The 15,691-nt window shown below is 47.1% G+C and overlaps 4 protein-coding genes across 6 annotated transcripts in view; 3 read left to right on the top strand and 1 right to left on the bottom strand.

Annotated features, from left to right (window-relative positions):
• Positions 1-120: 120 nt before the first annotated feature.
• UFD1 (ubiquitin recognition factor in ER associated degradation 1) lies at positions 121-7,592 on the top strand. 2 transcript variants are annotated; one of them, XM_082491412.1, is made up of 12 exons: positions 121-266; positions 600-732; positions 1,497-1,529; positions 2,376-2,497; positions 2,849-2,979; positions 3,390-3,462; positions 4,034-4,102; positions 4,625-4,690; positions 4,999-5,046; positions 5,409-5,497; positions 6,245-6,326; positions 6,740-7,592. In XM_082491412.1, the coding sequence occupies exons 1-12, from the start codon at positions 264-266 to the stop codon at positions 6,812-6,814; spliced, it is 924 nt and encodes a 307-aa protein (XP_082347538.1). In that variant the 5' UTR covers positions 121-263; the 3' UTR covers positions 6,815-7,592. The 2 variants fall into 2 exon arrangements, with proteins under 2 accessions (XP_082347538.1, XP_082347539.1); XM_082491413.1 differs by lacking the exon at positions 121-266 and having other exon boundaries at positions 605-706.
• Positions 7,593-7,637: 45 nt separating this feature from the next.
• Positions 7,638-9,466, top strand: LOC309678739 (synaptic plasticity regulator PANTS). Of its 2 annotated transcripts, none has more exons than XM_082491882.1 (4): positions 7,638-7,931; positions 8,023-8,190; positions 8,749-8,840; positions 9,098-9,466. In XM_082491882.1, exons 1-4 carry the CDS (start codon positions 7,908-7,910, stop codon positions 9,108-9,110), a joined length of 297 nt encoding a protein of 98 aa, XP_082348008.1. In that variant the 5' UTR covers positions 7,638-7,907; the 3' UTR covers positions 9,111-9,466. The 2 variants fall into 2 exon arrangements, with proteins under 2 accessions (XP_082348008.1, XP_082348007.1); XM_082491881.1 differs by having other exon boundaries at positions 7,687-7,931; positions 8,749-8,894.
• Positions 9,467-9,844: 378 nt separating this feature from the next.
• Positions 9,845-12,317, bottom strand: MRPL40 (mitochondrial ribosomal protein L40). The gene is made up of 4 exons (XM_082491880.1): positions 12,214-12,317; positions 11,831-11,914; positions 10,709-10,864; positions 9,845-10,362 (listed from the first exon to the last, which is right to left on the bottom strand). The coding sequence occupies exons 1-4, from the start codon at positions 12,255-12,257 to the stop codon at positions 10,053-10,055; spliced, it is 594 nt and encodes a 197-aa protein (XP_082348006.1). The 5' UTR covers positions 12,258-12,317; the 3' UTR covers positions 9,845-10,052.
• A 248-nt stretch (positions 12,318-12,565) lies between these two features.
• HIRA (histone cell cycle regulator) overlaps positions 12,566-15,691 on the top strand; it is a 39,024-nt gene continuing 35,898 nt past the window's right edge. The window contains exon 1 of the mRNA XM_082491861.1: positions 12,566-12,747. Within this exon, the coding sequence (XP_082347987.1) occupies positions 12,711-12,747 (37 nt within the window). The 5' untranslated portion in view covers positions 12,566-12,710. The remainder of the gene's footprint in view (positions 12,748-15,691) is intronic.

The raw sequence follows: 15,691 nt of genomic DNA, 5'->3' as shown, positions 1-15,691 counted from the left end.
AAGGACGGAGCGACCCCAACAGCCGTCCGCAACGGCCACATCGGCCGGCGAGAGATTTTACCTTCCGCCCTCACACGTAATGGCCGCCCGGGAGGCGGGCGGCGCGTGGCAGGCTGGGAGGGGCAGCGCGGCGGGGTGGGGCTGGCGGCAGCCCGAGCCCCGTCAGCCGAGAGAGCGGCGCGGCCCGGTTCCGTCCTGCCCGCGCCCCGCCGGTTCCAGCGGGGAAGTTCTGTGCCGTCGCTCTGCCCCTCGGCGCTGCCGCCATGGTGAGGCCCGGGGGACGGCCGGGGCTAGTGCTGAGTCACGGCGGGCGGGCGGGCGGCTGGGCCCCACTTCCCTGCGGCGGCTGCCCAGCCCGTTTCGGAAGGCGGCGCCGGTGCGGAGTGCCGGGCTGAGGTCGGCCGGGACTCGGCCCGGCCTTGGTTTCGGTGTGAGCCGCGGGCAGCGCGTACGCGGTGCGAGAAAGTGGCGTCGCCGCCCCTCAGCGTGGTTTGAGCTGCGCTTCAGGAGGCCTCGGTGGGCGCCGCGACACTTCAGTGTGCTACACGTACCCGTTAATACACTCCTCTCACTCCTCTCTTTGTGTTTGCTTTCCCTAGTTCTCCTTTAATATGTTCGATCACCCCATCCCGCGGGTTTTCCAGAACCGCTTCTCAACCCAATACCGCTGCTTCTCGGTATCCATGCTTGCTGGGCCTAATGACAGGTCAGATGTGGAGAAAGGCGGGAAGAGTATGTGCATGTTTTATTTTGATTAATAACCTATTGAAAGAGTGTTTGTGAATAATGTCGAGTAACGCAGCTTTTGGCCCAGACTGCAGTAGCACAGTTGAACAGCACAGAGAGGTGCTGTTGGCCTTGTGGCTGGAGCTGGAATAGCACCCTGGGTGGGACCCGGAGAAGGAAGTAGGAGGGGTTTATCGTATTAGTCTGTCGTTAAAAAACTTACCAAGCGAGTCCTGGTTTATGAGCATTAGAAGAAGACGTTCTGCTTTTTTAAAGCCTCTTGTTAAAATCTTAGGCCCATTATGAGCCATGGAAACTTATGATTAAGGACTCTCTTCCCCTCCTTGTTGTACCTCGCTTAGCTTGAACAAAGAGAATAGATGGGCCGGCTTAATTCTCAGGCTGTCAGACTCGTGCTGTGTTGTTTTGAGTTGGCATCGGTTTAAGAGTACCTATAAGCCCAAACAAATAAAATTAACTTTAGGAAAAGTTTTATTTAGTACTAGGCATTGTAATACCTTGTCTTCTCTGGGTTGGTTTTTTGTTTTTTTTTTTTTTGATTAAATTCTGAAATCTCCATGTTCCAAGCAGGTATAGTTGTCATGACCGATTCTACTGAAGTCACTGGCTCAAAAATGAATTGGCAGGAGACTTTAGAATCTCCTTTTTTTTTAGAGGAGACTTTAGAGGAAGCAATGTTAAAATTTATGTTATGTACTCTTTCTACAGTCATACTTTTCCTAATCTTACATTCTTATTCATTTCTGCAGTAATTATGCCACCATCGGCTTTGGATCAACTCAGTAAGTGAATATTTTATTCTGGAATAACAACACTAGAAATGTGAGCAAATGCGCAAGCAAATATGACAGTATTTTAGTTATCTATTAAAATCTGACTTAAATAGAGAATATGAGACTAATTAGTTGAAAAAACATGGTTTGGAAGTATTTTGTCTGTCACAATTAATGGGGTTTGTCTGTCTTCAAGTACAGACATTTGAAGTGTTGGGCTACCTGAGGCATGAATCAATATTTATTAACTATTAATAGCGTACTCAGTATAATGGTTACAGTTAATCCAGTAAAGTCTTAATCTCAACTTGCTTGTTCTTGACACTGTTGTCTGGAGGAAAATTAATTTTAAAGACAAAATAAGTGATTGTTAACTTTGAAATGGGGAAAAAGATAACTGAATCAATAGTATAAATCGTCTTTATTGGCCTTTTTAACTGAGGTATTTTTTTCTCCCCCTTCTGAGTTTTAGCCTTAATTTCTTTGAGAAATTAGTTTAGTCAGGATTTGATTTTTAAATAGGCAGGGCCAGTTAAAATTCATTAGGTAGGAGCTAGCTGATAATAGCAACCAGACATAGCAGTAATAGATTCCTGTGCTAATACCTGCTGCCTGCTCATCTCTGAGCTTGTGAAGTGTTGGAGGGGCATTTAAAGCTCCAAGTGCGATGGCAATATAGTATTTGTGTATCTGCATTCTCTCCTGGATTCGTAGTTTTGAGCAATTGGACTAACGGTGTGAGGGGAATGCTCTCCTGTAGTCTGGCCCTTTCTCTTGCTAATGGTCAATCTATGAAAACTTCAGAAATGTGTTAGTGGCTTTTAACAAATAATTTTTTTTCTCCTCTCTCGCCAGGCCGACTTAATATTACTTACCCGATGCTGTTTAAGCTGACCAATAAAAATTCAGACCGAATGACGCACTGTGGAGTGCTTGAATTTGTGGCTGATGAGGGCATATGTTACCTTCCACACTGGGTGAGTTGTCTCATGCTGAACTGTCAAAACCTGAAGAGTAGGATGAGTGAGTTGCCAGTTCAATAATGAAGAGGCAGAATGTTTCCTGAAAGTGTGTGTCTTTGATAGGCGTGTTCCTACAACAGCTTTCATCCACAGCTCAGGTTTACCTCCATGAGAGTTTAACTAAGTAAGCAAAGCGGATTGCTTTTTAAGATGCATCTGACTGTCCTTCCTGTAATCAAACCATGGTAAACTGGTGCTTTTCAAGGAAGATGGTGGCCCCAGCAAAAATAGGTATATGCAAGGAAAGAGAATTAAAAACATCAGTCGTGTTGATAGTGGTTTCTATCTTTGTTTTTATTCTTCCAGATGATGCAGAACTTGCTGCTGGAAGAGGGAGGCCTGGTACAAGTGGAGAGTGTTAATCTTCAAGTTGCTACTTACTCAAAATTTCAGCCACAGAGTCCAGATTTTCTAGACATCACCAATCCCAAAGCTGTGTATCCTTCCTATTCAAGTATGGAGCAGGGGACAAAAGTCTTCTCCCAAATTGAAATGCTGAAGCAGAACTAGCTTTTCAGGTGTGGCTTATACTCTTCCAGTAGTAGCTAACTACTACTGTTCCTTCTGAAGACAGAAAGGATGGAGAGTTTATGTACAGAGATGTTTCCAGCTGCTGGCACAAAGTGTAGCCTGGAGCAAAGAAGCATGAATCTTGGCTTAAAGTTGAGTGAGTTTGAATGTCCCTTAGAAGAACTTGTATACCCTAACGTTTACTAAAAGGCAATCTACAGTACTGATGACTTTTAAGCCACATTTGGGAGATCAAGGATCAGAGTTTATAACATAGTAACTTTAAAGCTTTTGTGTTGCATTGAAAACAAATGTTTCATCTTAACATACTCCAAAGATTAGAAAATGCATTGAGAAACTTTGCTTGTCTAACTACTGGGGATGTTATTGCCATCAACTACAATGAAAAGGTACAGTATACAACACCAGTCCGTGCAAGTTTTGTTTGTATGCCATCGATTTGAGGAAATAAATTCTGCTCCTTGTACAAAAGTACACACAGTATTGTTGACAAGTAATCTGCAGTATCGTTGACAAGTAATCCCAGATGGTAGATTTCACAATCGGTTTTCTGTTGGAGGAGAAAAGGGGTCAGTTAAGTCTTCTCCTGAGCTGCTGTTTAGACTGTTTTCTGGCTCATGAGAAAATACTTTTTTGTGCTGTTGATGTTTTTACAAGTCAAAGGACAGAATTTATCCTAAATTCATAATTTGTTTTCAAAAATGCAGATTAAGGTACAGTAAGAGTGCAGCAAGGTACAGTAAAAAGTAGGTTCTCTAGCTCCAGTACATAGCAATCTTCTAAGTTAAAAATCTTGGCTCTCAAGTTCTGTAGAGACCCTGCAGTATCCAGCCCTTAACCTAAAGAGCACTTACTTCAATTTTCTCGAAGCGGTCTGAAGGGAAAGGTTTAGATACACTTTTCTTATATGTAAGTCGAACACTTTAATACACAATCTTAAAATAATTGTTACTGTTTCAGATTTATGAGCTTCGGGTAATGGAGACCAAACCGGATAAGGCTGTGTCCATCATAGAATGTGATATGAATGTAAGTTAAAGCAGATGTGGAAAGTCTGATTTTACTGTGTCCTCCCAAAAGGAGAGGGCATCTCGTTCAGTGACAGCGCTGTCCACCAACCACCTCTGATGCTGCAGAGGGATGGGATAGGGAAGATGACTCATTTGAGAGTACCCCACGTACTTTGTAACCACATCTGTGGGCTCGAGCTGCACTTCATGTACCATCAGGTGACTGTAGTGCCTAGAATGTGATGTTTGGCTTCAACGGGTTTTATAATCTGAGTTTTATTTAATAGCCTTGCCTTCATTCAAACTCCAGTGATGTTGTGGGGTGCTGTTTTACTGCTCTGTTTCAATTACATGCTAAGAATCATTCGTGGGAGGCTTGGTCTTATTAGTTCTGAGTTAAAATATTTAATAAGCAAAGCTCAGTTCTTTCTAGATCAAAACAGAGCGATAGTTTGTGGACTTTTGAGGAATAGCAGTACAAAGTTTATGATTAAAAGAAATATATGAGTCATGCTTACTTTCATGCTTCTTGTGTAAATAGGTGGATTTTGATGCTCCTTTGGGGTACAAAGAACCAGAAAGAAGTGCACAACACGAGGAGACCACAGTAGGTTAAGCTTCTGTTTTTCAAAAATGTATTCCCTGGAAGTCAGCCTGGCTTGTGATGGGGCAGTGAGCACCAACATAGATTTTTTTTTTTTTTTTTTTTTTTTTTTCCTGAGGCAATTTCTTAAGACAAAACTTACCACACGCTTTTCCTTGTGTTACTTAGGAGATGATTGTTTACCAACTGTTGATTTTGGAAAAGGATTATTCTGAAGTTTTGTTTGGTCAGAAATATGTAGAAATATGTTTTCGTGCATTCTGCATATCACAATGTGAACACAATGAACTAACTTGTTTTCTCCCTGACAGGATGTTGAAGCAGACCATAGCGGATATGTGAGTGATATAGGATTTCGTGTAAGTCCCCTATTTCTGCTGGTTTCTGAATGTTGTGAAATGGGGAGGGAAGTTGTTCCAAACAACTGCAAAATAGTAGTACCTGTTCTTAGAGGTTTAACTGGCAACTATCTGCGAATGTTCTGTGATGTTTACGGCCAGGAACAGTATGACTTGCTGTCCTTAGAGGGCAGTCTGTGAATGGGAGACCAAAACATACTCCTACACCCAGGGTTCATCAGCTTATGCATACCAAAAAGAAACATACTGAATCAAATAATTAAATAAAAATGACAGTAAGATTTTACAGAATATAATATCTCTGTGCAGTGTGCTTTCAAATACAATGTACGGTTAAATTAAAACTCGTTATGTATACATAGGCATTCTCTGGTTCTGGGAACAGATTGGATGGCAAGAAGAAAGGTGTTGAGCCTAGTCCATCGCCAATTAAACCAGGAGACATTCGAAGGTATGTCTGTTTCATTCAGTTGTCAGCAAGTGAAGGATCAGCGTGTGAGTGGAGTTTAATTTTGTTTGATGTCCTGCAATATAAACACGCTAATTTTGTCATAAGTTTGCATTTAGAAAATAGTCTATTCTTCTAGATGGACTCTGACATCCCTGACTACTTTGGATGCAGATCCTAAGTTAATGTTGCCAAAACTCAAATCAGTTCTGGTTCTACAGCAGACAAGTAGGGAGAGGCAGCAGGGCTAGACTGGGCTGGGTGGAGTGATGCACAGTGCCCCGCCAATTTTCTAAAGCGAAATTTGATGTAGAGTGAAACCTTTTTGAGTTGGGTGGATAACCAAAGCCATGTGTGGGTTTGTTGGTTTTTTTTCTTTTTCTTAGAAGGAAATGTAGAACATTCAGACTTAAGGATGTGGTTCCTCTGGTGTTCTGTCATTTATGCCTGTCACAGTAAAACTTGAGCCCTTGTGGAAAAGCGTGTCCATGGCGCTGTGGAAACCACAGGCTACATGGAAACGTGCCCACAGCCAAGCTTCTGCAGCAGCTCCGGTGTCTGATTATTTACTTCATGCAGTGTACGCGTACCTTCGGAAAACAATCCAGTGGTTTAACTCTAGAATCATTTGGTAATGAAAATTTGCAGCCAGTTTTTGGTGCAACACTGGCAGACAAATAGGTCTCACTGTGTTCAATTGGATGGTGCCTATAAAACGTCTTTCATAATATTTTTATGCTTCTTTTCCAGAGGAATACCCAATTATGACTTCAAGATTGGTAGAATCACATTCATTAGAAACTCGCGTCCACTAGTTAAGAAAGTCGAAGAGGTAAATGAAGTTGGATCCTTCCCAATTTTGGACAGGATTAGAATGTTAGAAGTACTGTCCAAGTTTGTGATTTCCCTCTCCATACTTGATTTTTCACAGCACCCTTCTATTAAACAGTGGTTTGAATTAGGTGAAAACAGCCTCTGATGTCCTTGCTTGCTGATGTAAAAAGATTGGCCTGATATAAATTTAATAAGCCAGTGCCTACTTGGTCCAGTTGGCTGAAAAGTCATTGAACTACTCGTATTTTATTTTCAGGAAGAAGGTGGTTATTATGTAGGTTAAGGATGTGAAATGTCTGCAGTCAGTTTCTGTTCTGATGGAATATTCTTTCTAACGATCGTTCAGTTTCATCACACACGAGCAGTGAGCAAAGATGTAACAGCCTTTTTTCCCCTCTTTCCTTTTTCCAGGATGAATCTGGAAGCCGGTTTATTGCCTTTTCCGGAGAAGGCCAGTCCCTGCGCAAAAAGGGAAGAAAACCCTAAGTTGTGGTACCTTTAGACAGTTAGGAGGAAAATAAAATAACAGTTGCAGCATATTGGATCTTAGTTATTGCAGTTGAGAGGAGAGATCGTTTTGCAACACAGGAACGCTTCTACTGGTTTTGGTTTTGCATTTAAAACCAGACCTGTCAGACTCTCTAAATTTTCAGTTGAAAATTAAGTTCCAGGAATTCTGAAGGAGTTTTTTGTGTGTGTTGTAAAGAGGGAAAGTGTATCTCCGCTAGACCTAAGAAGTAAACCTAACGAGGTCTCCCTTACTAAAAGGTCCGGCTCTTGGACTATATCCTCCCCTCTTACCTCACGAGTGACCATGGCTCGTGTCGCTCTGGGCTTGGTATTTCCCCCCCTCTCTATGTATTTTGCCACAATTTCAGGGAAGCTTTTTAGTGGGGTGCAAATGAAGGCTAACACTTTGGGGTTTAGGAATTTTTGTGTAGAGAGTCTCTTTGATCTTTCTTAGCTTCAGGTGTTGGTTATAAATCATTCTACGCAACCCCCCCTGTAATTGCTTTTTGTATTTATAATTACTAATATGACTTTTAGTAGTTCAGCTACGGTAATGAACTGCCGCGATCTAATGGCACATGGAGGGGGAGGTTCCCTGCCTGGTGCCGGGGAGGGAACGGGCATTCGAGCGCCCTACCGGGGGTTGGGCAGTGACCGGGGCCCTCTCCGGGGGCCGTTGCGGGCCCTGAGCGGCCGCGCCCCCGCCGGGCCGAGTAAATGCTGCTTGGTGAACCGCCCGAGTCCCTCGTGTCGTCATTTCGGGGAAAAGCCAAAGGAGCGGGGGCCGCCGGCTGTCGTCGGCGCTTCCTCCCGCCGTGCTCCCGCCCCGCGGGGGGGGGGGTGAGGGGAAAACGGGAGGTTTTGGGGCGGTTGGAGTTAATGGCTTGTAGTGGGCATCACGTGGTGTCCGGAGGCTCCGCCCCACGGGCAGCCATTGGCTCGCAGGCACGGGGGTGGGGCGACGAGGCAGCCGGTTTGTGCCGCCGGCTGCCATTGGCCGGAAGTGCGGCTGTCCCCGCAAGCAGGGCGGGGATTGGCGGCGGGGAGGCGGCCCTTAGGCGGGGTCAGCATGGCGGACGGCGAGACCTGGCGGGTGAGTGGGGCGGCGGGGTTTGAGGGCGCCGGGCCGGGCAGGGCCGGCGGCAGCAGCAGCAGCTCAGCTCGGCCTTTCTGTTCGCCCGCAGCCGCCGCGGTCGTGCGAGGACTACTGGTGGGAGTGGAAGCACTGCCGCGGGTTGCGGTACGCCTTCCACCACTACTACGCCCACGGGGAGCTGCCGGCCTGCGGCCGCTGGCGGGACGACTACGAGGCCTGCCGCGCCTGGGAGAGGGGCCGCGACGCCGCCGCCCAGGTACCACCCGGGTCTCTGCGGGCTCGGGCTGGGGCTGGTGGGAGACCGACCCGCGGTCCCACTGCAGGAAGGGGCTCGGGGTGGGGCAGGGTGCCCTTAACGTCCAGCGGGAGCGTGTTCAGGGTTCTGCAGTAAAAGCTGTTGATTGCAGATACTCCGAGATTCCCTTCCTACTGCGAAAAGCTGCCGCCTTACAGGCAAAAAGTATTCCCGGGGTGTGCAGAAACGCTCCTGGCTGCAGCCCCGTGGAGACTGGAAGATGAGAGCCCTTCGGCACAGGCTGCAGCGTAACTCATCCTTCCAGCCAGTGAAGGCGACTTCTGGCAGGGAGGGTAACGCCGAAGTGGTGGTTTTCTTTGTAACAAAGCAGTCAGAGGCAAAATATAAACATGACACAGTTAAAAGTTGTATTCTGGCTTACTTAGCATTCGGCTCTTCTATTTAAGCATAATAAACTTCTGTTCCTTGTTTTATCTCAAATACCGACAGCAGGTAATAAGCTCTGTAGGACTGGAACATCCAACACTATCCTGGCAATATTTTTTTCCTGTATTTCAGGAAGCTTTGTGCAAGAGTGAAAGAGCTCGAGTTATGGAAAAACAGAAATATGCTCCAGTGTGGACGCTGAGGAAGAACCCACCCCCTGACTGGTATCTCCCGCTTGACCAAGACAAACCAAACTAGCGAGGCTGTTTTGCTGTTTGGTCAGTAATGTAATACACAAAGCACAGCTATGCTGGAGTTTTTTTCCTTCTGTGTCATCTTGAAATTATACAACTGTAGGTCTGCGATACTTTAGTATTCATTCAAAAATACTGAGAGTTTATTTAAGCACCTGGTATTTTTTAAAGGGAGAACTAAGGTGCTTAATTTGATTGTGGTCTCTTACTCCTGTCTTACACTTTAGGATTTCATCTTAGCAACTGAGCAGGCAACTCCTAAATTGGTGCATACAAGATCTAGCTCCTCTTCCTAGATGAGGACCTCTTCCCCTACCAGCCGATGTTGCGCATTTCTGGAACAAGGTGCCCACCCCAGGCGTGCCAGACGGGAAAACACAAGCATGATGGGCCTCCTCCCTGCCAGTTCAGGACAATCACAACCACCGGCATTCAAAAGGCATTTCCCAGGTTCTGGATTGTCACAGGTTAAGAGCTTCTCACCTGGTGGGACGGTGCTGCAGAACCTGAAACTGCAACCCTGCCCTTGCGTGGACCTCCTGTCAAACAGTGGTGTGTGTCAATGGAAGTATTCAAAATTACTACAAAAATAAAGGTTTAAATGAATTAAGACGATCTGTTTTGTTTTAGGGCAAACCTTCAGAAGTGTAGTTACAATGCTTACATGGCAATATAAAACCCCCAAAACTTAATTTTGGCTTTGTCACAGTATGTTTTCCCTCTTAAGAGTCAAAACTACTTCACTGAAGTCTGAAAAGAAAGGCAGTAGAGTCAGCTGCTACCTCCCTTACAGTAGAGACTCTGATGTGATAACAGTGACATTCCTTTCTCATAGCATAGGACTCTTCCATGTTATGGTTTATGCAGGAAAAAAAAAATGCTCTGGATTGTGTGGAAGAATATCTTTCTGGGCTTGTATCTGTCAAAATACTCTGTGAAATACTACTTTGTCTTATTCGAGCATGGCACAAGTATAAGGTAGTATAGTTTTATTGGGTGTCTTACTATCTAGAGAACCATTTAAAAACCCAAACAAAAGATACTTCGTTAATGTTGTGGGGTTTTTTACAGTCAAGCACCTACAGGATTTTAACCTGTAGAAGAAATTGTTTATTCCTATTTGATTCTTTCCTCCCTCAGTTGATCGAGTAGCTCATGCCCAATGAACAACAAATCCCTCCATCACTGCGTATACACTTTGGTGATATCAACGCATTTTCCTTCGGGAGGATCGTAACCAGGAAGTGGTGGGGTATAATTAGGTCCATCTCTCTCAAAGGGGAAAAGCCCCTCATCTCGTCTGATTGCTGCCTGGTACAGCTCCTCCGATTCCAGGCGCAGTTCCTTTAGTGCCTCTTGCTGAGCTTCTACAAGGCTCTGAATTGCTTTCTTTTCTGCCTCATCTTGTTTCTGCTTAAACAAACACCACTTTTTCATAAGTAAAACTCTTCTTTCAGATTCCTCAAATGACAGAGGGGGAAGACTTCGCACCCTGATAAAGAACAAAATAACATTGTAACAGAGAAATAGCCTGCACCCCAAAGAGCAAATTTAAAGAAAAAAAAAACCACAAAACACCATCACCAAACCCAAAGAATACATTTCATTCATGCAACGTCTGTGAGGTTTCCACCGTCATCCTAACAGGAAATTCATGTTACTATTTTTTCACTGCTTTTAGCAGGAGCAAATAAAATTTACTTTCCATGTTTTTGTCCTGGTAGAAGTAGATAAGGTTTTGTACCAAGGCCAGCACTATATTGCAGTTTTGCAGAGAAATAAATTAGAAGTGTTTCTACCAGGAATGCAAGCGCATGGTGACAGTCAGTCTTACCTACCTGTTGCTATCTGAGTACTTAAGCGGTGTTATAAAATCCTCAATTGGAATCATTTCCAGGGCAGCTTTTTCCAACTTTCTAATCTTCTTTTTCATGCGATCCTTCTGCGCTTGCTCCTTCCTTACATCCACTTTCTTCTTCTTCTTTGGTTGTGCTCTACAAAGGAAATAATTACATGAATGAAATAAGATATTTTGTCATTTAATTCAACACCAGCAACTTCCACTTTACTTTTCTAAGAACATTCCTTCCCAATTTGGTCCCTTATAGAAGTTCCAGCCATTAGCTTTATTCAAGTAACGTAATTTCCAGGAGACAGCAATATGTCTCATGAGTTTTTCTGCAGAGAAAACTATCTACCCAAGAAAAGCAACCTCCAATTTTGTGCTGAACATCAGAATGACCCGAGGAAGTTCCACAAAAATTTAATTGGAATTGGTTTGCACTAGCTTAGGGTGCAGCAGAGCAGGTAACAAGTTTATCTGCAATATTCCTGCCATCTCACGTTAAAGAAGAGAGTGAGTGGTTTTACACATGCTTTTAAAATTTCCACGTTTGGAATGAAATTCAAGGTGCAGACCTTCCTCTCTTATTATACTTCTCCACGCAGATCCACTATACCCAAGATAACGTATGCCACACTCCACAAACGAATTCTCACAGTGGACCTGTGGGATATCGTTTGGACAAATGACCTTTATGGCATGAAACAGTCCCCCCAATAGTACCTAACAGCTTCCAGGATAAGTCTAGTTACATCAAAACAAAACAAGGATACCAAAATGTAACATACACGTAAATGTGGGTATACTATAAGTATACCACTTTATAGTGAAGCATTTTCCATTTGTCTAGGCTCTGATTTCCATTGTCACTCAAAAGGGAATCCAAATTTTCTGTGGCTGAGGAAGCAAGTACAACTACAACTACACACAAGCATAAAGCGACAATTGTATAGGTTATCATTAAAGTGTCCTCAAGAGGCTGACAGATCTCAACTGCTTTTACATATAGCGACTTAAAAGCAAACATCTATAGTCAAAAGTTAATTCAGACTTGGGGAAATCTGCGTTCCCCTGAGGATGAAAACACTCCTCACTATGGCGGTGGAGTTGCGCTCACCTGGCGGGAAGAGATGCCCGGCACGCCAGCAGCGAAGTCTGCCAGTGACTCCCTCGGCACGGGACCGTCTGGGGCAGCCAGGAACTGGAGAAAGAAGAGAAACACAACGACGACATTGATTCTGAGAAATACAGGCGCTATTTACTAGCCACGAATCACAGTTCTGAATCACTTTTGTCTACTTAATTCATGACAGCGTGCAGCGTCTGCCCACAGATGACACCCTCAACCTCTTCAGCGGGGTAACTAAACCCAACATTTGGGCTCCACTGAAGCAGATCCCGGGCCCGGGCCCGCCCCGGGGGGAGACCAGGCCCCCCTCCGGGCGGGCGAAACGGCAACCCCGAGCAAGGGCCGGTCCCGGAACACCGCCCCAGCCTTACCTGAGCCGGGCCCCGCAGAGCCCCCGGCCCGCCGCCGCCAACATGGCGCCCTGAAGTGACGGCGGTGTCCCCGCGCTCCCCGCCGGCCGCGCTCCCACTCCCGCCTCCCCCGTTCCGAGGCCTGAGGGGTAGGCCCCGCCCGCGCCCCGCCCCGCCGGCCGAGGCGGGGGAACGCCGGGGCTCTGGGGTGGCTGTTTCCCGCCGGGCCGGTTAGGCGGTTGCCAGGCGCCGAGTTCCGGCGTTGCCGGGAGCCGCCGGGAGCCGAGCGGGGGATGCGGCCGGGCAGCGGGGGCTGTGGCAGGGGCGGCGCAGGGGCATGGAGCGGCGCTGAGGCGGCTCCGGCCGGCGGAGGGGGTGGACAGAGCGGTGCGCGGCGGGGGCCCATGGTGGCCGGCGGCTGCTGAGCTCCGCCGCACGCTCGGCCGCGGAGGCAGCCCGGGCGGAGCCGCCCTGGGGTCCCGAGGGCGGAGGCCGGCGGGGGCCCCGGGCGGGGAACAATGAAGCTCCTGAAGCCGACCTGGGTCAACCACAATGGTGAGTGAGGGCCGGCCGGCCGCGCCGCCGGGCAGCAGGTGCCGGCGGCCGGGCGGGCAGGTGCGGCGGGGCACCGGCGGGGAGCGGCCGGCGGGGCCTCTAGGGCGGGGGGGAGCCGGGGCCGCCGGAGCCGTTCGCAGCCGCCGCCTGGCAGCCTGCTCGGGGCCCCGGCGGCGGGCAGGTGCGGCGGGAGCGGGGAGTTCCCCCCACCTCCCCCGGGTGTCCGGCGCGGAGGAGCGGGCTGGCGGGGGGACGGAGCGGCGACCACGAGCCCGGGGGGGTTTCTGGAAAAGGAGGGGGTTTGCAAAGCGCGGAGTTTGCCTGGCGAGCGGGCTCGGCCCCAGAAGATGGCTGAAGGGCGGGGGCCGCGCTGGCGGTTCCGCGGGCCGCTCTCCGCCGGGCCTGGGGGGGTGGGGGGGGGCGGTGCGGGCCGCCGGCGGGGCCGCCCGTACCTGCCGGGCGCGAACTGGGTGGCTCCGGGCTGGTGGGAGCGGGAAGGGATGGTTTGAGCCAAGGGCAGTCGGTGGGAAGGGAGGGGGGACCCCTCTGGCCGGCGCTGCGCCGACCGCGGCGCCGGGGGTTACTCGCCGGGTCCAGTAGTAATGTCCCCAAACGCTGTAAGCTTCAGCGCTGGTCGTCTGTGCTGTCGTTGGCCATGGGGGGAAAGCGTTCTTCTGGTAGTACTTTGAAAACAACTCCCTGAAGTTATATAGTGTACCCCTGCCACGCTTCTGGTGATTTTGGAGGGGTTTGCGAGGTATAATGCTTGCAGAATGAAGTGTCGATATTGATAGAAAGCTGTGTCCCTTCCTAATGTGGCGAGTACAGGATAGCATCACTGTTACGTATTTACACCGCTTGGGATGAATTGCCAGAGTAATACCTGTACCGCTCCTGGCGAAGCAGTGAGAAGAAATCTAATGTGAAGAGCTCACTACTGTTTATGCAAGTTTTGTCCTCAAATTCATGCATACAGCTTTATTTCAACTGCAAATTTTATACCCTGGTATAAATGTCGGTAGTTGAACTCATCTAGCTGATCGGTATCCAGAATAAAACCAAGCTGGAGACCACCTTAGTCAAGTTGGAGAGGTGTGCTTTGAGTTAGAAACACAGATGCAACTTTACAGCCGCCTTTCTGCCTGCGTTGTTGTCTTTGTAATCATGCTGTAGGTTTTAAGAACTTAAGCCTCAAGTTGAAATTCGCATGCGTCTTTACTTGAACTACTCTCCAGGGGCCGTATAGTCAGCAGATGGACCTAGGCTTTTAACGAAAGGTTGTAGTGTACTGAAAAAACGCGGAAGTACTTTATTTGAGATGTTTTTTTACATTTCTGCTTGGTTAATCTAGACAAATGTATCATTTACATCTTCATCTCTGGCTGCCTGTTGGCAGACTGTCCTGTGCCTCTTTGGATCTTCAGTGGGAGCCCGCTTACGGGCTGCTGAATAAAAACTTTTGGCCTAAATCTTGGCAGATCACAGAGATTAGATCTGTAGCTTCTTTCCTTACTTCTTTAATGGGTGCACCTTTTGGTATGGGTACGTGTTTGAAATCTCTAGCAATTTAAAATACGTCTAACCATTGCAGAAGACAGTTTTCAGCCAAGCAGTTTGCAGCGAGGCTCCATTTATAAAGCCCTGCGATACTTTACCTAGTGGATAATGCACTACGCAGGGCCTCAGTAGTCCCAAATTTTATTCCCATTTCTGCCGCTGTCCTGCTGGGATGAGTTTGGGCGATTCACATTGTCATAGTTTTACCACCTGCAAAACAGGCATTCATCAATGGCTTCATTTGTAAAGTGCTTTAAGGTCTGCTAACGTATACAGGAATATATAACATTCATGTGTTCTTATCCTTGGGGCAAGGAGTGCAGGGTAAAAACTGGTGAGTTTAGTCGGCCTCTTTTAACATACCCAGGTTCCGGATCCTGCAGACGTCGCTGCACGCAAGTCATCTCCATCACTTATTAAAAGTGATGGTAGGCCCATTAAGGGCCTACCTGTTTGCTCTGAAACCTCTCCAGAAACAGGGTAAAGATAATTTATACTGTGTGTACTGGAGACTCGTTGTGGAATTTTTACTCCTTTTGTTTTCCTCCCGGGCACAAGAGGCTGCTTCGCTGTTGTTGGTTTGAGAGTCCCGATAGCCAGACTGGCTGGTCCACACACCAGATCAAGGTGCTGTCGTTCCTGGCATTCCCTCTCCCCGCTCAGTTTTGGGATCCGTACTTTACTGTATGGACTAGAATGAGTTTAATGATGCTTACAGGCATAGGTTCTCTATGAGATAACAGACATTAGAAGTTAGTATTGTAGCAGGGAAATTCAATACACCTGGGAATCATATCCTGCTCAGCAGAGATGCTGTGCATTTACGGTAAAAGCACTTTAGCACATTTTGGCTCTACAGTTTTTTGTCTTGGAGTTCTTAATGTCGCTTTATCTGAGTACTGATTGGAAATACTTCTTCAGATGCATTTTCTGTAAGCTTTTCACGCTCTTAAGTGGGTTTATTAGATTTTGCATTTTATTCTCATTATTGTTGTGTTCTTCTTTTCCATGTTTCTTTGGTGTAGAGCAAGGAAGAATATTAAAAAGTGCGATCTAATGGTGGGGGCAGGATCGGATGACTGTAAGATACAGGTGGTGTGTTTTGCTTCTCCTTCCCAGTTTTCCATTCATTACCTCTATATAGATGCATCCTGCATCCAGCAGTTGTACATACACATCTGGCACATGAGGTTTTGAGATCCCTGGAGCTTAACGATGGCTAATGCAGGCGAATGCTGAGCCCTGCAGGAAAGGAGGTCCCTTGCCATTCTGAGAAACCCGTGCAAACCCCAAGGTGCTGTTCGTGTATAACAGCTGGTAGAAATGGGAGCCTGCTTTTGTTTAAATATAGGCACAAAGTTTATTATCTCTCAAGCTGTAATGGTGG

Source organism: Vanellus vanellus (genome assembly GCF_965231255.1).
Source record: "Vanellus vanellus genome assembly, chromosome: 16".
NCBI lineage: Eukaryota > Metazoa > Chordata > Aves > Charadriiformes > Charadriidae > Vanellus > Vanellus vanellus.
Note: the sequence above shows the minus strand (reverse complement) of the source record. Positions and strands in the feature narration are given on the sequence as shown.